Genomic DNA, 23125 nt, shown 5'->3' with positions numbered 1-23125 from the left:
GGTACTTGGTTGGAGGCTGTGTGGTAGAGTGGAGGCCTTACGCTTGTAGTTTGCAAAATCAGATCTCTGAGCTTTAAACTCTAGTCGCAAGCAGCATAATAAATAGGGGGAAAAAAATCAGTGAATCCATGTATTGTAGTAATTAAAAACCGACATTTGGAAGTAGGCCAAGCCTTAAAACCAAACCTGTCACTTAATCTGATGTCACCTTAGGTGATTCATTTAACTTTCTAAACTTAAGGTTCTTCTGTAGAATGAAATAGATTTGAGAGATTTCTGGGAGGTTGGTTCATGATACAACTATGTATAAGTTGTTTTCTTCGTGCCAGGCATTGTTCCATCCGCTGGGGATACTATACTCAAGGAGAGTGAAGATATCTGTTCTTATAAAATTTATTTTCTAGGTGCAAGAAGGCAGAGAAATATATAAGTACATTTAAAGATAAGTGGGGACTCTTTTCAATTTATTATTTATTTATTTATTTATTGGAGAAAGGATGAGAGAGATGTGCGAGAGAGCAGGAGAGGAGCCGAAGTGGGGAGCCTAGATCTCAAACAGGCTCCGCTGTGAGCCGGAATCCCCACACTACATCCCGATATTAGGAATCCTGAGACCCTGGCCTGTGCCGAAATTAAACCGACTGAGCCACACAGGTGCAACAAAGTGGGAAAGTTTTAAATGTTGATAAGCATTATAGAGGATATAAAGCTTGTTAGGTGGTATGACTTGGGGATGGGGTGGCTACTCTGGAGTAGAGTGGTTTAAGAAGCCATCTTTGTGGATATTGTGTTTCAACTGAGATCCTGAAGAAAAGGAGACAGTTAGGCAAAGTATATGGGGTGGAGCATTCAGGAAAAGGGACCCTCAGTAAAGTAGAATGAGTGGGCACTTTTTCAGAACTGAAGAATCAGGGAGGGGGAACTCAGTGAGTGAGGACCAGTGTGGCACTAGGTGAGGTCTGAGAGGTGCACGGGGTATTGTGGAGCCTGTAGATCCTAGTAAAGGCTTTGCTTATTCTTTGTGTGATTGATCGCCATTGGAAAGTTTTGAGCAGGGGTGTAATGATAGAATACTACAGGAGTGATAAGTGAGCCTGTATTTTTATAGGATCACTCATGAGAAAACACTGTAAGAGATGAATCTGTGAGACCAGTTGGGAGGGTGTTATAATAGTCCACTTGAGATGTATAATGATGGCTTGGACTGTCATTGACGGTGGGAAAAAGTGGTTGGATTAGATACACTGATGGTTGAGCCAGCGAGATTTGCTGAAGACTGTAGGATGTCAGAGAGGAATTATAATTTTCAACCTGAGCAATTGGGTGATTTGTGGTGTTCTTTATTAGGTGGGATATTTTGGGAGAGGAACAGATTTAGAAGGGGAAATTAAGAGTTCATTTATGGATGTGTCAGTGTCAGATGCCAGTTAGACATCCAGGTAGGGATGGGAAGTAGGTAGTTGGATATATGTGTATGGGGTTCAAGGGAATTAGTAATGAATAGGCAGCATTGAAAGGCATAGCTGTAAGTAATATCAGTTAGGAAATGACTATAGGTAGAAGAGAGAAAGGTTGGAGACCTGAGCTCTGAGCACACTAAAACTTGGTGATACGGAAGGAAGGTGAAGCAAAATATACTGAAGAGTGGCCGATGCTGTACTCTAATCAAAGCCAAGTTAAGTAGAAGTGAGCAAGTGTGAAAGGAGAGTAAGATGAAGACAGATAATTGTCTTGCATTTGGCAATATGGAGGATTTTAGTGACTTTGTTAAGTGGGGATCCTATGGAGTTGCAAAGATGTAAACCTGTTCTGGATTGAAGCCAAGAGAATATGGGAAAGAAAGAAAGTGTAGACAGAAGTTATTGACATATTTTTGGAAGGCATTTTTCTATAATGTGCAGAGAAAAGGGGTTCTGTCTGGAAGACAATGTGGAGTCAGGATGAGTTTGTTTACAATGGCAGATTGTAGGACATTTTTGTAGGGGATTGTTCCAGTAGAGAAGAAAAAATGGATAGTTCCTTAGAGAAAAGGGATAATTACATGAACAAGTCCTTGGGGAACGGAAAGGGTTTCCCAGTGGATGAATTGGCCTTAGGAATAATAACAATTTATCTATAGTAACAGAGAAGCAGACTAAAGGGGTACAACTACAAGGAAATTGCAAGATTTGTTGTTGGGGAAATGTGAAACTTCTCTTTTGATCGATGGTTCCTTAATGAAATCAGCCACGCCAACAGTACAGAGAAAGAGTAGGGAAAAGACATTAGAGGAGAGAGGATAGAGTGTGAAATCATCATCTAGAACAACACTCCTAGTATTAAATAATACTATGTGCCACATACTGTTTTAGGTAACTTATATTTATTAACTTACTTAATTCTAAGAACACTAAAAGGTAAATACTTTTATTATACCTTTTATACTGAAGGATAGTGCCTTAGTCATTTCAGGCTACTGTAATGAAATACTATAGGCTGGGTGACTCATAAATAACAGATATTTATTTTTATGGTTCTGGAGATTGGGAATTCCAAGATCAAGGTGCTGGAAGATTTGACNTGTTGGGTGGTGTGGGGGGGGGGGGGGGGGGTCTGTTTTTTTTTCCAGTTTTATTGAGATGTAATCGACATATTGGGGTCCTTTTATAAGGGCCTTAGTCCCATTCATGAAGACTCCACCCTTATGAACTAATCACCTCCCAAACACCCCATCTATTGATAACATCACACTGGGGATTAGATTTCAATATATGAATTTTGCCTCCTTATCTAGAAGTGTGGGAGGATAGATTGACAAGATAATATAGGAATGTTGAGAAGTTCTGAGGGCCTGTTTGAAACTAGTTAGAAAGTTACATCAGTCATTTTTGTTTTTTCTTCAGATTCATTCAATATAGTGACTTAGCAGTTTAAGAGTTGGGTTTTAATAGGACTGGGTGTGGGATCTAGTCTGGTGAATGTGATGGAGGAAGGGCAAGGAAGTTCAGAATGATTGCAAGAAAAGGGTCATAGTGAACTATGAGATTGAAGCTGGAAGAGTTAAGAGCTGGCAAAAGTCAGAACACTTCTGAAGACCTGGCCCTTCCAGATATGAGAAATTTCTATGAAGTTAAGTAAGATAGTGCAGTTTTAATACAGAAGTAGATAAACTGACTAATGAATAGAATAGAGAGGCCGGCAAGAGGCTCATGAATATAGAATATTATTAAATAACAGAACTGGATGTCAGATCAATGTATAAAGGAAGTACTGGTAGAGTTGCACAAAAACTGACTACTCATATTAAATTAGATCCCCATGTCAGGCTGAAAACAAAAATCAGCCTCAGACAGATTGAGGGCCTGCATGTCAACAATGAAACTCAATTTCTTAATAGGTAGCAAAGGTGAATATCTTCGTGAAATTGGGAAAGGAAGATGTTTCTAAACAGGATAAGAAGAAATGAATGGCTAATTTGACCATGTTAAGAAACTCTGCTCCACAAAAACACTTGAAAGAAAGCAAAAAGAAATTACAAATTGAGTTGATATTTACAGGAAGTGTTCATCCAAAGTTGGGATGATCTGTACCTGGAGGCTTGGTAAAACATCCTGCAAAGCCATCTGGATGTGGTGTTTCCTTTGTGTGAAGATTAAGTACAGCCTAAAGTGCTTGAATAATTACAGAACCATTCATAGAACTGCTGTTTCTTGTGATTTAGATCTGGTAAGTCTGTTTTCTAAGAGTTTGTCTATTTCATCTAAGTTTTAATCATTGCTTCATAAAGTTGTTCAGACTTTCTATTACGCATTAACATAACAATGTTATAAGAATGTATGTTGTTGGGAGGTTTTCATGAGGAAATGTAATACTATACAGGTTATTTATTTCTTCTTGAGTGAGTTTTGGTTGTTTGGGTACCTTTCAAGGAAAGTGTTCATTTTTGTGTAAGTTGTCTAACGTATGGCCATAAAGTTGTTTGTAATATTCCTTTACAATCCTTTTAATGTCTGTAGGTTCATAGTGATGTCTCATCTTCCATTCCTGATACTGGTAGTTGTGTGTTCCTGCTCTATTTTTGGTCAGCCAGGAAGATTTTTAATCTTGTTATCTGTTCAAAGAACCACCTTTTGCTTTAACTGATTTTCTGTTTCTCTGTTTTCAATTTCATTGATTTCTGGTCTTTTCTGTATTGTTTACTTTCTTTTGCCTTGCTTTGGATTTAAATTTGCTCTTCTTTCTCCAGTTTTTTCAAAGTGAAAGCCTAGGTCATTGATTTGAGGCTTTGTTCTTTTCTGTATATTTAATGGTATAAATATCTAACCACTGCTTGATGCATGCCTTGAATTTTGGTATATTATATTCTAGTTTTTATTTGATTCAAAGCATTTACTAATTTTGAACAATGGATTATTTAGAATTATGTTTCTTAGTTGCCAGATATATGGGGATTTTCCAGATATCTGTGTTGTTCATTCCTAGTTAAATTCCATTTGGTCTAAGAACTTTAACAAAATTTTTGTTGTGGTTTGCTTTATAGCCCAGAATATAGTCACTCTTGGTGAATTTTCCATATACCCTTGAAAAGAAAGTATTTGCTGCTGATGTTGTTTTATAAATGTTCACTAGCTCAAAGTGGCTGATAGTGCTGTTCAGGTCTTCTGTGTTCTGTATTTAGGATTATAATAGTGATGGGAGGTGGGAGGGGGCTTGGGGGGTCATAGTTGGATGTGGGTTATGGTTTATTTTAGGTAGTGAATTTAATTAGTATATTTTTATGAAAAACAAATAACAAGGCATGAACCAATGGTCAGAGTGTGTTATGAATGAAGGCTTTTGATTACTGTAGCTAAGAGAAGAAAAAAAAAGGATTTAATTTTTGTTTTTGGAGCTTTGAGTTTTTTATTTCCTGATAAGAAACTGGTTACTTAATCTGAAGCCTGGAAAAAGAAGGAATTTTATTCATCCTGGGGGCCTAAATTTCTTTTTAGGGTCCCTGAACAGGAATCAGCTTGAGGAATTAGAGGAAAAGAAAGAAGGCTGCCAAGGCTGAAGCAAAGATAGTCATCAGGAAAATAATGGAAGGTGAAGTCAGACAGCTGGACAGGGCCAGCTCAAGTCCAACTTGTAGGCCCTGATGAGTTTGGACTTTATTCTGAGTATGATGAGAAGCCATTAGAGGGCTTCAAGTAAGAGAGTGACAAGATCTGGTCTACATTTTTTTAAAAAATCACTGTGTTTGCTATGGAAGGACATTATGAAAGGGCAAGAGAGGACTCGGTTTATCCAAGGAGGGGGCTGATGAAATAGCCAGATAAAAGATTGTAGGAAGTAACTTTGGAGAAGAAGAGATGTCATAAAGTCCCAAAGTCGGTCTTAAAGCATGATGGAAAGAGCGAAATCATGGCATCACCGACACCACCATCTCTAATAGGTGTTGAGCGCTATTTAGGTACCAGACATGGGACTTCACATGCCTAATTTGTTTTAATCTTCAAAACAACACCTGTGTGATAGGTACTGTTATTAGCCCCATTTTACAAAGAGGAAATTGAGACTTAAGTTAACATACTTAACTATAGCATCTTTGTTGGTTTTCAGATTAGTTATAAAGCAAAATTTTGATTTTTAAATAGTTTAGAAAAAATTTTAATGAATGTTAAGTAAATAAAGCACAGAATGATAAAAACAATTTTCTAGCCAGCAAAATATCAGGAAAAATAAGGGGTACAGTTCTTAAGATTACTGCGTTCTTACCTGTCCCTTACCAGAGATGGGTGAAAACTGACAAGACACTTTGTTACAAAAGAATTGTGTTTGGTAGTTCTTGAGATGTTGAAGGAGTAGGGCAGGAAGAACGAGTATTCCCTTTTCTAGTATTCCCTTCCAGACAGAAGGAGTTAAATTAACATAACTTCTTACTTCACTGCCGGTTTACTCATTGAATACCAGGTAAGGCTGTCATCCCTGGTAAATTAGGAACAATAGCCTAGATATGTTCAGCTCTTCTTTCCTTTTTGAGACCCAGCCTCCACATGGAGTACACCTTCCCCCTTTCTTCTGCGCCAGCTCTTTCTTCCCTGTTGAGAGCTTGCTGCGGACACGACAGGCAGTGATACCTGCTTCTATGGGGAGCGGTTCAGTTACGGCCCATTTTGCTCCTGAACTAAACTTTGCCCTCTTGGCCTTTCACGGTAATGAGGGTGGTATTTTGGTCTCTGCTTGTCTTACCCCTCGTTTTATTTCTCAGTTTGTGTAGCACTCAGGTGAGGTGGGAAGGTATCATTATTTGACTTATCTCAGAGTCACCCCCCGCTCCCAACTAAGAAAAAAGATTGGTCTTGAAAAATTAGATCATTTGATGAGATTTATTTATGTCAAGGGTAATGCTGATTCTTTGTATCATATGAGAGAGAAGTTAGCTTTTTGGGAAGAGCAGCCAAGGGTTTTTAACAATATATTGGAGCATTTAGAATAGTTAGAAATGACTCCAAGTGTTTTGACTATAAAATTTGAGGTATTAGTTGCTATGGAAATGTGACAAGTTGAAATAACAGCTTTAAGTGAGAAAGAAGAAGCAGTAAGAGTAAGACTGATGATTACTTGTGTTACTATTAGTGATGAATGTTGAGTGCTTCATTTTTCCTGATTAAATTATTAAATGCAACTTTTCCCTTATCCAAAATGAATGAGGTTTCTTATCCTCTCATTCTACTTTTAATGCAGTGAATATTCCTTCTCCTATCTATTCCAAGGTGGAATGAAAGAAGTATGTATGTATTGCCATATAATCTTAACAATACTCAGGCCTGGTCTTTAAAATCTTGTTTTTATAATTAAACATCTGGATAGGATCTAGGGGGAATTACAACACTTTTCTTTGATGCCCTTTGTGAAGTTCCTGGAAGGGAGTTATTTTACTATACATATTGAAAGTTATTCTCCAGGTATTCTCTAACTTGGCTCAGAACCAAACAAAAGAAAATAGACTTTTATTTCAGCAGGGACCTTGGAGTTGTAAGAAATGATAAAGGATAATTTTTCTTACCAGGAAAAGAAAGATAATTTCTTTCACTCAATGGAGTATTAACTTTTAGAATCTCATTCCCTGGAGAGGTTTAAAGAATCTGGTAGATGGGCCAGATCTGTGTTCTCTGGGAGTTCAGTGAGGACCAGCTGATTTCTGGTGATGGGGACTCATCAGAGATCACTCTCAGCTTTTGCATTCCACAGTAAAATGAAATTTCACTAGGACTATTTTTAGATTACTTAAATGTAATATGTAAGTTATTATAAATATAGAAACTCCTATAAAAGTTAATGTGCATCTTATATCACTAAAACTTTATTGTTTACAGAACTTTAAACAAGGTAAAACAGGCTTTTTCCCCCCTCATATTGATGGAAGAATGAACAAGAGAGAAAAAGGAGTGGGGCACTAGAGGAAGAGAGGAAGAAAAGAAATGAGGGCTTCTGGTTTTATGTAGGTACAAAAAGGACATGAGTAATTTTTCCACTGATATTACTTTTTGCTGGTTCTAACAGTCATTACTAATTATTATGAGCTTCTTTGTTTACTTGTTTTTTATGTATGTATGTATTATTTGTTTGTTTGTTTTGAAGCAGAGAGTGAGCAAGCACAAGCAGGGAGGAGACAGAGAGGGAGAGAGCATCTCAAGCTTACAGTGCAGAGCCCAACTTGGAGCTCGATCTCACAAACCGTGAGATCATGACCTGCACTGAAATCAAGAGTCAGACATTTAACTGACTGAGCCACCCCAGTGCCACAGTTATTACTGATTATTAGGGTAACCCAAATGAATGAATCTGAACCAGTTCATAGATACAGTCATTTCATTTTAAAGGATTTTTTTAGTAAATTTATTGAAACTAAAAAAACCCCAAAAAAACAAAAAACACAGTTTACTCGTTTTTCCCATCCTTCCCCATTGCCCCTTGCAATGAACCACCAATCTGTTCTCTGTATCTGTGAGCTTGATTATTTTGTTTTGGGATTTAGATTCTACATGCAAGAGAGATTATATGGCATTTGTCTTTCCCTGACTTATTTCACTCAGCTTTATGCCCTCTAGGTCTATCCCTCTTTTTACAAATGGAAAGATTTCATTATTTTTATGGCTGTATTATATTCCATATAAATATACCATAATTTCTTTATGCATTTATTCGTCATAGTTGAAAACCTGCCAATAACAAATATATATAAACATACAGAGATGTGTGTGTTAAATTAGATGCCTGACCCTCAGGTCAAGTTTTTAATATAAGCAGGTGGGCCTCCTTTATTTTCAGTTTGGAAGTGATCCGCTGCCTCTGAACTGGGCCCTGAGGTGAGTCAGTCCGAATGAGAGGGCCCTTTAAGAGACATTTCTTAGATGGCTGCTGTATTGTGGGTGTGTACTATACTCTCTTTGAAACTAAGTGTGCTGGTTAATTTTTGTCCAAAGAATCTATTTTGCACCTATTATAAATGATGGCCTGAAGTATAGGGCAACATCAAAATGGCAAATATTTTCAATATGAGTTTTAGTTTTAGTTTAGTGAATTAAAGCCCTGTCTCTGTCGAGGTGGAGCCCTGCATGTTCCTGGTGAGAGCATTTTTACCAGTGGTGGAGGCCTTTTCCTCCATAGAACCCAGGTCTGTTAGGTCTTCCCTAACCCTTAGACCTTCCTTCCTAGTCCCTCTCTCTAATTATCACACTAAATTTGGTACTTAGCAAACCCTTCCAATAAAGTTTCATTTGAGCTATAACTAACAGAAACCCATTTCAAGCTGCGTTAAGACCAAAAGCCAAGTTATTGACAAGACACTGGGATAACTCACACACGTCAGCACCAAGAGATACACACTGACCTCATGAGAAAGTAGAATCAAGAACTAGAAAGCTGCTTCAGCTTTTCAGAAGAGTTATGTCTCATCTCTTGTCTCTAGTCTATTAAATAGACTCCCTCTACCCATTATCAGCCACTGCTCAGAATGGAGCTGTGGCCAATATCAGTGTAGGTCACTGGTTTGCTATGTGAACCATCCCTAAGGTGTTTACTACAGCAATTATTCTGTTTATAATCCTGCACATCACTGAACTACTAGCCTCATGGGGGTCAGGACTGTGTCATCTTGTATTCCTGGCAGGTAACATATGGCAATCAATATTTGTCTAATGGACAACTTTCTGAAAGAGCAAGACTCATGTTTCAGTTAAGCTTGAGATCCAAGAACAGAAATATATGCCACTAATTTAGTGTATTATTTATTTTCCAAGAAGTCACTGGGGAATCAAAAGTAAGAAAGATTAACATTTTAAATCAAAAACACTTATAAGTATTTCATTTACTAACCTGATTCTCATCAACTCAGAAGTTGATTTGATGAGAATTAGTAGAAATCATGGCAACAGTTGGGCTCTGAACTTAATAAAGAGTCTGTATTAGTCTGGATTCTCCAGAAAAACCGAATACATATATAAATATATATGAAATTTCATATTCATATATATGAAATTAATCCTGTACATGATTTATTATAGGAATTGACTCATGCAGTTATGGAGGTGAGAAATCCCAATATCTGTGGTCAGCAAGCTGGAGACCCAGGAAAGCCACCGATATAGTTCTAGTCCTAGTGAGTCTGAAGGCAGGAGCAGACTAAATTTCTTGCTCCAAGGCAAGTAGAGAGAGTAAAATCTCTTTTACTCCACCTTTTTATTTTACTCACACCTTTAGTGGATTAGATGAGGCCCACTCTCATTGGGGAAGGCAATTTACTCAGTCTACTGATACAAATATTAATCTCATTTAGAAACACTGTCAGAGACTCGCCAGATAATGCTTAACAAAATATCTGGGCACATTGTATCCCAGTCAAGTTGACATGCATTAACCATTAGAAAGTCACACTCCTCTACAAGGAGCAAGAAGTACATATTCTGGTATTTTGCTAATGAACTGATGTAACTTAGGTTTTATGTATTTGCATTTCAAGCTACTGACTTTGATGAAATACTTGAAGTAGTTAATTTTCTCATTATAGGTGCCTAGATATTCAGGCCCTGGGAGTCACAACCATGTGGCACAAAGTGAGAATTAATTATGTGACATTTTTGCTGGGCTTATTCATTACTGTGTACATTTTATTGGGCATCATGTTGCACCAGCAGCACCTTAGACTCTAGGTGCATCAGTTAATAGGATGCAGTCCCTGCTGTCATGGAGCAGGCCCTCTGGTGAAGAAACGCATCATAAGTAGGTGACAAGAAAGTAAATATCTCAGTACAAATGTGATATATGTTATGATGAGGGTGAACAGAATGCAGGGAGGATTAGGAGGTATGAGGTAATCTCCACAGAGGGAACAATATGTACAGTCACTGAGGTGTAAAAATGTTGGCATGTGGAGGGTGTTGAGAAAAGCTGAATCCTAGCCAGTGTCCTGGAGCATGGTCAGGAGAAAAGTTAGCATAAAATGAAGCAAGAGAGACCAGCAAGGGCCAGGCCATGCAAGATTTTGTAGGAGGCGGATGGCTTTGGATTTTGTATCAGTTTGAAACTTAGCAAAGACCATTGTGATTGATTTGAACATTTGACTAATGTGATTTTTGGTTTAAGAGCATTTGGATGAATAGAAACTGTGGTCTGGCAAATGCTAGATGTTCCTTCAGGCAAATATTAGAATATAGTTAGAGCCATTTTTTTTTTCTTAATGAAAATATAATTCTATATGGTCATTGGGATATTCAGAAAATGTAGCAAAGACAAGGTATTTTCAGTTGAGAAGAAGTCGGCGTGGGTGTACAATTTCCTGTTCTTTCATGAAAACTGTTGGAATATTTTCCATGCCTTTCTGCATTTTCTGCATATCTTGTGTGATTGTTTTTGTTTTAGATTATCTTTAGGATGTATGTGTCATGAAAAGCCTTGAAAGGTAGAAATAGTGCCTTCCTCTTACAAAGGGCAGGTTTACTTGTAGCCTTGGAAACTCAGGGTTTCTCTCATGAAATGAAACCCATTGTGTGTACAAGCATCCATGTGAGCCCAGATGTATTGTTCTATGGGCAAGGGGTACTGTTACAATATACTGAAGCTTATGCTGCTTGCTATGTGGTGACTAATAAAGTCATTTGTCTCTGCCCCTGGAGTCTTGTGTCTTCCGCCAGAGTCCATGAAACTAGGAAGCTAACTTAGCTTATCAGTTGGGTAAAATGTCAGACCCTTCTGGCCAAGGACCCTTCAGCCATATCAGCAAGGAGGTACAATGCCAGACAGGTGATATCTTAGTGCTTTGCAGCCTGCAAATTATTACATTGACATTTTTGTCACTGCTTTTCTCCTCTAAAGTCACAGATGAGCTCTTCTCTGACAATCACATCTTAAGTGTGATTTCTATTTTAGAATACATGTGAAACCTGCTACCTACTAATTATTCTACCTTAAATTTTCTCAACCAAGTGGAAGAACATTTCAACAACAGAAAGAATGCTATGTTAAAAATTTAGGATTATCAAGACATAAAATATATTGAAATGAAACTTGATTTAAAAATAAAAATTTTATATACATTTATGTATCTGAAAACATAACTGAAACTGTAACTTACATGATAAGCCCTCAGGAGGCAACACTATGGTTTCTGAGTGTTAACAGAACCATTATTATCACAGTATAGGGTCTTCATGGACGTGGCCTCTAACCTTCCCCTGACCAGGAATTTGAGGAGCATTGGGATCAGACACTACTGCTGCTGCGTGGGAGACTGTGAAGTACTGCTCTGGCAGCTGGAGGCCACATTTGCACTGGCCAGTACGATGGCCGTTAGCCACACGTGGTTACTAACCACTTGGCATTTTGGTTAATTCTAATTGAGATGTGTATAAATGTAAACTGTATACCACATTTCAGACTTAGAGCAAAAAAGGAAGGTAAAATATCTCATTAATAATTATGTTTGAAATAATATTTTAGATATATTAGGCGAAAGAACATACTTTATTAAAACTAATCTCATCTGTTTGCACTTCTTTCAATGTGGCCACTAGGAAATGTTAAATTACATGCATTGCTCTCATTATATTTCTGTAGAGCAGTGCTATTCTAGGTTCTTGCTCCTCACAGGACAGTCGTCAGGCAACAGCATCAGCATCATGTGGAAACTTGTTAGAAACAAAGAAGCTTATGCCCCACCCCAGACCTACTGGATCAGAATTTGCATTTTAACAAAATCACATCTAATTTGTATGCATGCTCACATTTGAGTAGCAGAGAGCCCTAAGTCTAGGATTGCCTGATTTAGCAAATAAAAACACAAGATGTCCAGTTAAACTTAATTTTGGGAAAACAGCAAATGATTTTTTAATATAGTATGTCCACAGGCGCCTGGGTGACTCAGTAGGTTAAGCATCCGACTTCAGCTCAGGTCATGATTTCGTAGTTCATGGGTTTCAGCCCCGCGTCGGGCTCTGTGCTGACAGCTCAGAGCCTGGATCCTGCTTCAGATTCTGTGTCTCCTTCTCTCTCAGCCCTCCCCCCAAAAAACAAATAGACTTTAGAAACATTAAAAAATATATAGTATGTCCAAATATTACATGGGACATGCTTATTAAAATTATTTATTGTTTTTTTGAAATTCCAGTGTTACCAGGTGTCTTGTATATTATCTGGCAAACCTACATAAGACTAAACTCCTCCTGTCCAAGCCCATCTTGCTATCAAGATTCCACAAAATCAGGAAAAAGACAGGAAGGTGAAAGGAGATGTGGGGGGTGGAAGTTGGGTAAAATGAAAGAACAGAGAAGAAAAGGAAACATGGGAAGGAGAAATAAGATGAACATGGAAAGGACCCATTGATGGTGGTGACTTTATCTGTTTTATAATATTTCTTAGCATCTTTGTAACTTATTTCTCCATACTCTCTCCCCCATCCTTAGTTGTGCTTTCATCTCCTCTTCATGTTCTCTATAGGGCTCCCTGGAGCCATGTTAGAAGATGATGTGTGTGCAAAGTAGATTTCCTCAGGGTCAAGTTCCCAGCCTTCCTGTAATCCATCATCCCTTAAGTGTCACTTACAAGTGATGCCTTTCTGCTACCAGTACTTTGCCATTGAAGAGATCGAGGTTCTTAAGTGCCAAAAATGCTGACATGGTCCTTTTGGAGGATTTCTTTATTGTGGCATTTTAATTGTATTTTTTTAATGTAAAATGACTCTTAGGGATTTTGTTCTTTGGTTTGCATTTTTGCATATTTTTTAGGTGGCAGGGGATTGAAAGTGGTGACTGTCAAGGAAGGAATAACAATAGATATTCTTCTTTTTTTTAATTTGAGAGAGAGAGAGAGAGCGCAGATGAGACGAGGTGGGGAGAGGGGCAGAGGGGGGGAGAGAGAGAATCTCAAGCCCCTAGGTGGGGCTTGATCCCTTGACCCTGGGATCATGACCTGAGCTGAAATCAATAGTCGGATGCTCAGCTGACTGACTGACCCACCCAGGCACTTCTAAATATTCTTTATTTAGCTAGGCATTGAATTAAGGAAAGGCTTTCATCTGTTATATCTGTTTATTTATTAAAATTTTATTTTATTGCCATAAGAACATTTAACATGAGATCTACCTTCTTAACAAATTTTTAAGTGTATAATACAGTACTGTTAACTATAGGTACAATCTTATATAGCAGATCTCTAGAATTTATTAATCTTGCTTAACTGAAACTTTATGCCTATTGATTAGCAACTACCTATTTCCTCCTCTACCTCTAGCCCCTGGTAACCACCATTTCACTCTTTGATTTCTACGAATTTGCTTGTTCTAGACCCCTCATGAAAATGGAATCATGTAGTATTTGTGACTGGCTTCTTTCACTTATAATAATGTCCTCAAAGTTCATCCATGTTGTCACATATTGCAGGATTTCCTTTTTTAAAGACTGCATGATATTCCATTGTTTGTATATACTATATATTCTTTACCCACTCAGCCATCAGCAGATACTTAGGTTTGTTCCATATCCTGACAGGTATTAAGTGATACCTCTTTGTGGTTTTGATTTGCATTTCCCTGATGACTAGTGACATTGCACACCGTTTTATATACATGTTGGCCATGTGTATGTCGTCTTTGGAGAAATGTCTATTCAGGCCTTTTGCCCATTTTTAAGTTGGGTTATTTGTGTTCTTTCTGCTATTGAGTTGTAAGAGTATCTTAAATATTTTGGAAAGTAATGATCTATCAAATGTATGTTTTTCAAATATCTTTTCCCATTCTGTGGGTTGCCGTTCACTCTGCTGATTGTTTCCTTTGCTGTACAGACACTTTTTAGTCTGATGTAGTTCTCCTTGTCTATTTTTGCTTATATTGTCCGTGCTTTGGTGTCATAGCCATGAAATCATTGCCAAGACCCATGTCATGAAGCTTTTCCCTGTGGTTTCATCTAGGTTTTAAGTCTTTAATCTACTTTGAAATGATTTTTCTGTCAGGTGTGAGAAAAGGCTCTGATTTCATTTTTTGCATGTGGCTATCCAGTTTTCCCAGCACCATTTGTTGAAGAGACTGGCCTTTTCCCATTGGGTGTTCTAGGTGCTCTTGCTGAAGAGCAGTTAACTGTGTATGTGTGAATTTGTTTCTAGGTGCTGTATTCTGTTCTTTTGGTCTACATGCCAGTTTCTAATGACAGTACTGTACTCTTTTAATGACTGTAGCTTTGCAGTGTATTTTTAAACAGGAAGTGTAATACATCCAGCTTTGTTCTTTCCCAAGATAGATTTGGCTACTTAGGGCCTTGATACAATTTTACAACAATTCTTTGAGTTAAATACTTTTGTCCCTTCTCTGCAAATGAGGAGACTAGAACTGGGAATGCACTTGAGGGCTGTCTGACTCTAAAGTCAGTGCTCTTTACCGTTACATTCCATATCTCTAAGCACATGGAGAATCATGAATTTAACAGTATACTGTGAACTAGGGCACATATGTAAAATTAGATAAGTTTCAGAGAGGGAGGGGGGAAGGGAGGTGATGGGCATGGGGGAGGGCACTTATTGGAATAAGCACTGGGTGTTATATGGAAACCAACTTGACAATAAACTATTTAAGGAAACAAAATAAGTTTCAGAGATTTTTACTCATTATATACCTGAAAAATGCATGTCATAATGTATATCTTGTAGATTTTTGAGGACAATTTAATAGCTTCCTGAAAAGCAGTATGAGATTCTTATTAAGAGTTAGAGTATCAAAGCAATGCCAGTTTCTAAAAAGAGGTTAATTGAAAATCCGCTCCCTAATAATCTTTCATGAATAAGCTAACATCTTAAATAGACCCACTGATTTCACTCTATACTCTAAATTAAGCAGTATCAAGCCCCTCCCTCCCCCCTCTCCCCCCACATAATACATCCTGGGAACGTGGTCGTTTTATTGGTTGAATATGTTGTCAGTCACAAGGCATGGAAAGTACTGCCTCTGCCCTGTTTGCATTTATGAATTAGCAGATGTGCTTGGTTTGAAGAAACTGATTAATTTCTTGATGGGAAGAAAAATCTTATTTAGTTTTTCAGTCATTTTTTTATGTATAGGATTTTCTCTAACTTTGGACCAAATACTTGCCAGGAAGAATGTAAGGTGAGTAATTGCACTTTTAAATTCAGTGCATCTGTGAACTTCAATGCAAGTGTGAAACTAGACGGTTCTGTAATTTCTTTATATTGTTGCATGGCTATATTTGTTTGTAATTCAAATTGGATATATTAGATTAGATCATTCAGTAGCTAAAAAGATCATTAAACTAGAGTTTATAAAGAAGAGATGAAAATATAATCTTTATTATAAGAGGCAAGAGTTATTCAAAATACACAAGAAATATTTGTATTGTATATCAAAGTATGTATCTATGAGAAAATGACTCAAATCGGTGTACAGGTTTCTTTTACAATTACAAGTAAATCTTAATTTCATGATTTTCTCCTGCCATTATTATGAGAGAAGAGAGCAGGAAAAATTTTAAAACCTCAGAAATATATAACCTGTCCTTCAAAGAAAAGGTGTTGAATCATTTTAACTGGTAGGAGATGACAGTTGTTTAGAGTACATACTGTTTAAAATTAACAAGTAAAATTTCTATTTCTGTTTCCTTTGTCCTTTTGGCTCTTTCCATACCATATAAGGGAAACTATAGAGATTTATGTTTAAGGGAGAATTTTCAGAATCTGAATTGCAATTAAGTTATGTCATATCTCCTAGTTACTCATTATGTGCCATCCCAACAAATACATCAGGGAATTGAGTGTGAATACAAAGGATACTGCCACGCAGAATGATCTGCCAGAACTTATGTTAAAGAATCTTTGTCACCAGCTGATAAAAACTAGAAGTACAGGCATTTTGTTTGTTTTCCCCATTGCTTCTAAATCAATTAGTGCTTTCTTTCAAGTTCATTTTCAAATAATAAGTGACCTTGGTTGTTAAAGCTTAGCAATGTTTCCTTACCTTGTTTATACAGAAATGACCAATTTTTATATTACAGTGGTAAAATGTACAGCAAGCACTATAAAAATCCCAATTCTGTTTTTGAAACAAATTTAATGTGTTTAAATAATCTCAGATGCAGCAGGGATCCTAGAAATCACATCAATCAGTGATCATTTGAATCTAATAATATAGCATATTAATTCATTATGAAAGAAACAACACTTGCTGTTTTATGAATGTCTTTCCAATCATAGATCTGAAATTTAAAATATCTTTCGGTTCCATGGGTCAATTCAAGGTTCTTACATCTCTAGGAAGGTTGATTGTATTTTAAGCTTAATACTTGTTTCCTGAGCTTAGGGAGAGTAGGGATCACCACTCTTCCTTTACATATTCCTTCCTCAAATTGAGTTTAAACTATTCTTTAAATAAAAAGGAAATATTTTTTGTCTCACACAGCTTCCTGTGTGATCTCCTATTTTCCACTTCCTTTTCAGATTTTGTTCCTTCATTAATATGTTAGTTCATTCATACATGTAACATATATGTTTTTAATACTTGGTACTTTTAAATAGCTAGGCACTGTGCCAGGTGTTGGGTCTACGATAGTGACCAAAACTGATAGAGCCCCTGCCTTCGTGGAGCTTTAAGTCTCATGGGGGAGGTACTCTCATTAGTCAAATGTGAGTCACGTTGTGAAAGAGAATTATGGGAGGCTCTGAGCACATATAAATAGGAGGATCTGAACTGGTGTGAGATGGTAGGAATAGTGTTCTTAAGGAAGTAACATTTAAGCTGTGATCTGTAGCATTTGGAGGATACTACCAGGAGGTAGGGGAAAGGGGAGGATAGAGAACCTTCCAGGTAGAGGGAACAGCAAGTGCTAAGACTCTTGTGAGAGAAGAAAGGAAGCATTCAAGAAACTGAACAAAAGAAAGCTAGTGTAGCTAGAGCAGATCAGGGAAGAGGTCAAATGAGGGGAGCATAGTTAGCAGGTCTTTCTGGGCCTTAGAGGCCATGGTGGGAATATGGTCTTCATCTTGAATAGAACCATGATGGAGCTGCCTCACCTTCACCTTAATGAAGGCATCCTTGGCAGACTCATGATGGACTACCTGGTATATGAAAAACATGGCACCAGCCAGTAGGGCTATTGCAAGAGATATTGCAGAGATATTGCAAAGGTATTGCAGAGATCTCTTTTATTGGACAAGGATCCGAATATTTTAGAGACAATGTAGATTTTTTTTTATTTTTTATTTAAAAAAATTTTTTTAACCAGCATTTTTCAATTTATTCACATAGATAACTTTAGCTGGTAGTTCTTTAGTTATTATTTTAATTCAGAGACTATGTAGTAATGTGAAAATGCATATATATTTTATCTTCAGTTGAGGGGCGCCTGGGTGGCTTAGTTGGTTGAGCGTCTGTCTTTCGCTTAGGTCATGATCTCGCTGTTCGTGGGTTCGAGCCCCACGTTGGGCTCTGTGCTGACTGCCAGCTCGGAGCCTGGAGCCTATTTCAGAGTCTGTATCTCCCTCTCTCTCTGACCCTCCCCTGCTCATGCTGTCTCTCTCTCTCTCTCTCTCCTAGAAATAAAAATATAAAAATTAAAAAAAATATCTTCAGTTGAGATTATGTTATCCTGTAAATCCTAATTAATTCAGTCTTATGGGTATGGAAAAAGCCTATCTAAATTACAGTTCATTTTAAAAAAGAAGTGTAGCCCTGTTATTGTATGTTCATGAACATAATTTCATTGAAATGAAAACAAGTCTATGTTGTCTTCTAAAAGCTTTTTATTTGTGAACACATGGAAATTCTTAATGAATAGAACAAAGTCTCAAGCCAAGCATATTATCAGTATGATAGTTTGTCCATCCATCTATCCATCCATCTATGCACTCATTCATTCATTCATTCATTCATTCATTCATATACTTTTAATCAGGAAATATTTATTAAATTGTTTTGTTAAGTATTTAAAAATTGTTAGGCATTTAGTTAGGCATGAGCTAAGAGAGATAAAGCAGATGCTGGGCACACCCTCAGAGCTACCCCTGAGGATTAACACCAACTTCAGAGCCACAGCTAAGGGCTAACAAAACAGCAAAGGCCTAGCCATAGTGCTGGCTCAAAAGCTATTAGGGGACTATGAAGAGCTGAGCATGCACACAGAAGGCGTAACTTGCCCTTAGTACCATTAAGGCCAGAACAAAAGCTCAGAATACTCATAAATATACACTCCATAAATAAATACAATTATCACAGAATGTATCATGGGTATGTGCATATGCAGAAGGCAAAATATGATATAATCAGCTGCTGTCCATCAAAAATGTCAGTCTGGGACACCTGGGTGGCTCAACTGGTTGAACTTGGACTTCACCTTAGGTCATGATCTCATGGTTTGTGAGTTCGAACCCCACATCAGCTCACTGCTGTTAATGTTTTTTGTTTGTTTGTTTGTTTTTTTAAATTTCTAGGAGAGAGAGAGACAGCTTGAGCAGAGGAGGGTCAGAGAGAGAGGAAGTCACAGACTCTGAAACAGGCTCCAGGCTCTGAGCTGGCAGTCAGCACAGAGCCTGATGCAGGGCTCGAACCCACCAACCGTGAGATCATGACCTAAGCGAAAGTCGGACGCTTAACCGACTAAGCCACCCAGGTGCCCCATCAGCTCACTGCTGTTAACATGGAACCCACTTGGGATCTTCTGTCCCCCCACTCTCTGCCCCTCCCCTGCTCTCTTTCTCTCAAAAATAAACATTTTTTAAAAATGTCAATCAAAGCCAAATGTACATGTGCAGAAAGCAGGCTTAAAATGATGCAGCTAGAGCTTGTTGGTATCATTGCCAGTCTTGCTCTGGCTGTGGCCCACTTTCACTTTTGAAAGTGTAATATAATTGTCTACTCAATAAACTCTATCTCAATCTGGTCTTGGGTCTCCAATTCTTTGATGCATCTGGGACAAGAACCGAGCGACCTGTTAACAATGACTTGATAAATTTTTAACCTCATTTAGATAAAATATGTCTCAGAATTTTCAGTTTTTGTTCATTAAGACATTTTAAAATGGAATACTTAACACTGTATCATGATATGTGATTTTTGGATAAATGTAATTCAAGTAAATTTTAAAAGTTTTTTTGTGTCTGATGAGGTTATTGGAAAGCTTGAAGCTCTTTAAGAAGTATTGCTTGGGTATTGGTGTTTCTTTCACATATTCACTACAGAGTTTGGAGTTTAGGTAAGATAGAGATCTTTTAGCTAAAGCACATCCCTACTGTAGTTACGTGATTACTGATTGGAGAATTAAACACTTCGTTTCTTAATTCTCCTAGGTTTAATCGGGCTCAGAGGAATGATTCATGCTAAATGTACTCAAAAGACTTACTATAAATCAGAATACTAGTTGATAAATGTTTAAAGGAAGGCATCTTTTTAAAAAGACTAAATTGGACAAATTTAGTCAGCTTATCTTTAGTAACAAACAATTACAGCTTTCCAGAATCTCATGATCTCAAACATTTATTTCTCACTCATGTTACATGTTGATAGCTATAGATGGGCTGTCATGGCCCTGCTCCAGCTCTGTTTCCCATGTCTTGTCATTCCTAGACCTAGACTGAAAGAGCAGCCCCTATTTGGGCATGGCATTGTCATGGCAGAGGGAAGGGGGCAAGAGGTGGCAGGCACATGCAACACCTCTGAAAGTTTCTGGAGAACGGGCACACTATTGCTTCCATTTGTATTCTACCAGCTCAACCAAGATGCACAGCCAAGTCTTAACCCTGGGCCAGGGAATCTTCTCCACCTACAAAAAAGGGGCTGCAAGTTATATGGCTAAGGGCAGGGATGTATATATATACCTGGGGTTGTTTCCAGGGAGTTGAGAACAATCATATAATCCACCATACTACCACAGTGTTTAAATATTCTAGAGGATTTCTCAATTTATACATTTAGACATTGTCTAACAACTTCCTTTACTATTGATGAAGTTTTGTCTCCAACATTTCCCTCATCTTTCCTTTCTTTATCCCCTCCATCCCTCCAGTGTATTATTATTACATTATTACTTTCAGTTAAATCTGTCTATTGGTGGATGCTCAGACAAACAAAATGTGGTATATCCATACAATGAAATATTCCTCAGTAATAAAAGGGAATGAAATACTGATATATATATAACAACATTAATGAATTCCAATCATTATGTTAAGATTGAGAGAAGCCAAACCCTAAAGAATATGTATCATTCTATTTATAATTCTAGAAAATGCAAACTAATCTAAAGTTAACAACAAGTCTTTACTTTTCCTGTGGCTGAGAGTGGAGGGAACATCTCTCTCCTGTGCATGGGGAAACTATTGTGGGATGTAAATATTCTGTACCTTTATTATGGTGGTATGCATATGCCGAAATGCATCAGATTGTACACTTTGAGTGAATATAGTTTATTGTACTTAAATTATACCTTAGTAAATTTGATAAAGTGAGAAAAAGTTGTATGAATGCATGAATTTTTTAATAGCAATGAGTGGACATCCTGGTCAGGTATTTGTCATCTTTAGAAATTCTCACTGGATAACAGAGATTGTATTACCAAGAGAATGGTACATTGAGTTTGTAACTGGTTCCATATACTTCATTTTAAAGCACTTTACTGTGATACAGATTTAGTAACTCTTTAGCTAAAATTATGTTTTGCGTATGGATACTGAAATGTAACGTATTTATCTAATTGTAGACATATTAAGTTTATGTAATTATATATATATATATACACATATAGGTCTTGGATGGCAATCTCTTAAGTATAGAGTTTAATCGCATTCTCTTTTTTTTTTTACAATTTGCATTTCCTTTTTTTTTTTGTTTTTACAAAAAGTTTATTGTCAAATTAGTTTCCACATGACACTCAGTGTTCATCCCCACAAGTGTCCTCCTCCATGCCCATTCCTCCTCCCCCCCTAATCTGCATTCTCATATGCTACAGGTACAAGTTATGAGAAATTTAAAATATGCAATAAACTAAAATTCTGTATAACATTTATGACACAATTGGAGATTGAATCACTTGACATAATATTTAATGTTAAAGAATTGTTAATATTTTCTAGATATAATTGGCCTATATTTTTAAAAGTCCTTATCTTTTAGATATCCATACTTGAGTCATATGATATCTGATATTACTTTCAAAATAATACTACAGAGGGGAAGTGGGTGAACACATACGTGAAACAAGATTGTTTATGACTTGATAATTAGTGAAGCTGGATGGTGGGTACAAGTACATGGGGGTGGGAAGATGACTTCTGTTTTTCTGTTTGTATTTGTGTGTGTTTTCAATATTCCATGATTATTTTAAGGTGTGTTGACAACATTCCATGATAAAAAGATATGTAGCTTTTCTGAGTTAGCAGTTTCACTTCTAGGAATTTATCTTGAGGAACTTCTTAGGGATATGAACAAACAATCCACAATAATGTTCAGTGTAGTATTGTTTAATTAGAAAGAACCTAAATGCTTAATAGGAATTTGATCAAATAAATTGATACATTTGTATGATATAAATACTAACATGGAATTCAAAATTATGTCAGAAAATCATGATGGGCACTGGGTGATAGAGAATTGTTGAATCACTGTATTGTACATCTGAAACTAATATAACCTTGTATGTTAACTAATGGGAAGTAAAATAAAAACTTAAAAATTATGTAAGAAAAATACATAATTACATGAGAAAATTTTTGTGATATATTTTTAAGTGGAAAAAATTTTGAACTTTTTAAATTTAAAAAAAAGTAACCTCTTTGGGCTGTATGTGTGCATCTCTGTGTTTCTATGTGTGTAGAGTGGAACAACGGAAGGATATATATCATAATGTATGTCCTAGGGGCGCCTGGGTGGCTCAGTCAGTTAAACATCCTACTCTTGATTTCACCTCAAGTCACGATATCATGGTTGGTGGGATCCAGCCCACATCCAGCTTTTCTGTGCTGACAGCCCTTTGCCTGCTTGAGATTCTTTCTCTCCTTCTCTCTCTGCCCCTCTCTTGCATGTGCGTGCTCTCTCTGTCTTTCAAAATACATAAAATAAACTTTAAAAATAATTTATATTCTCACAGTTTTCAGAAATAGCTTTTTGAGTCTTTTTAAATTTTTATTTATTTAAAATGCTTATTTCATTTGAGAGAGCCAGTGAGTACGCAGGTGGGGAAAAGGGATAGAAGGAGAGGGAAAGAGAACCTCGAACAGGTTCCACACTCAGCGTGGATCCTGTTATGGGGGTCAGTTTCATGAATGGTGAGATCATAACGTGAGCCGAAATCAGGAGTCCGACGTCCAAACGACTGACCCACTCAGGTGTTTCGAGTCTGTCTTTTTTTAATAAAAAAGATTGAGTTTTTTTGCTTTAATATAGTAACAGTACAATAAATACAAAATTTCAGTAAATGTAATACAGTAAAATATTTTATTATGTTTCATTATTTTATTATTTGGTTTATCGTTTATTTTTGCTTAAACCCCAGTGTTTAGCACACTGGTTGGCACATAGTAGGCCTTCAATAATAATATTCACTGGATAAGGATTAGGGTTGATACTTACAAATTTTTTAAAAATCTGAATTTTTCATATTTTCTTTGAAGAACCTGTATTACT

General features: G+C 37.0%; 1 protein-coding gene across 2 annotated transcripts in view; it reads left to right on the top strand.

The window, feature by feature from the left end:
• The first annotated feature begins 3376 nt into the window (after window positions 1-3376).
• The window catches only part of LOC144228014 (V-type proton ATPase subunit S1-like protein), a 35387-nt gene continuing 15638 nt past the window's right edge, over window positions 3377-23125 (top strand). The window contains exon 1 of one of the 2 annotated variants that reach the window (XM_077759824.1): window positions 3377-3705. Coding sequence is in view for 1 of the 2 variants with exons in the window: in XM_077759823.1 (XP_077615949.1) it covers window positions 7443-7462 (20 nt within the window). In the remaining variant the exon portion in view is untranslated. Of the gene's footprint in view, window positions 3706-7403; window positions 7463-23125 lie in introns of those variants that run through there. The other variant, XM_077759823.1, reaches the window with a different exon arrangement.

Source organism: Crocuta crocuta, unplaced genomic scaffold, assembly GCF_008692635.1.
Source record: "Crocuta crocuta isolate KB4526 unplaced genomic scaffold, BGI_CrCroc_1.0 scaffold162, whole genome shotgun sequence".
NCBI lineage: Eukaryota > Metazoa > Chordata > Mammalia > Carnivora > Hyaenidae > Crocuta > Crocuta crocuta.
This window is presented reverse-complemented; position numbering and strand designations above follow the sequence as displayed.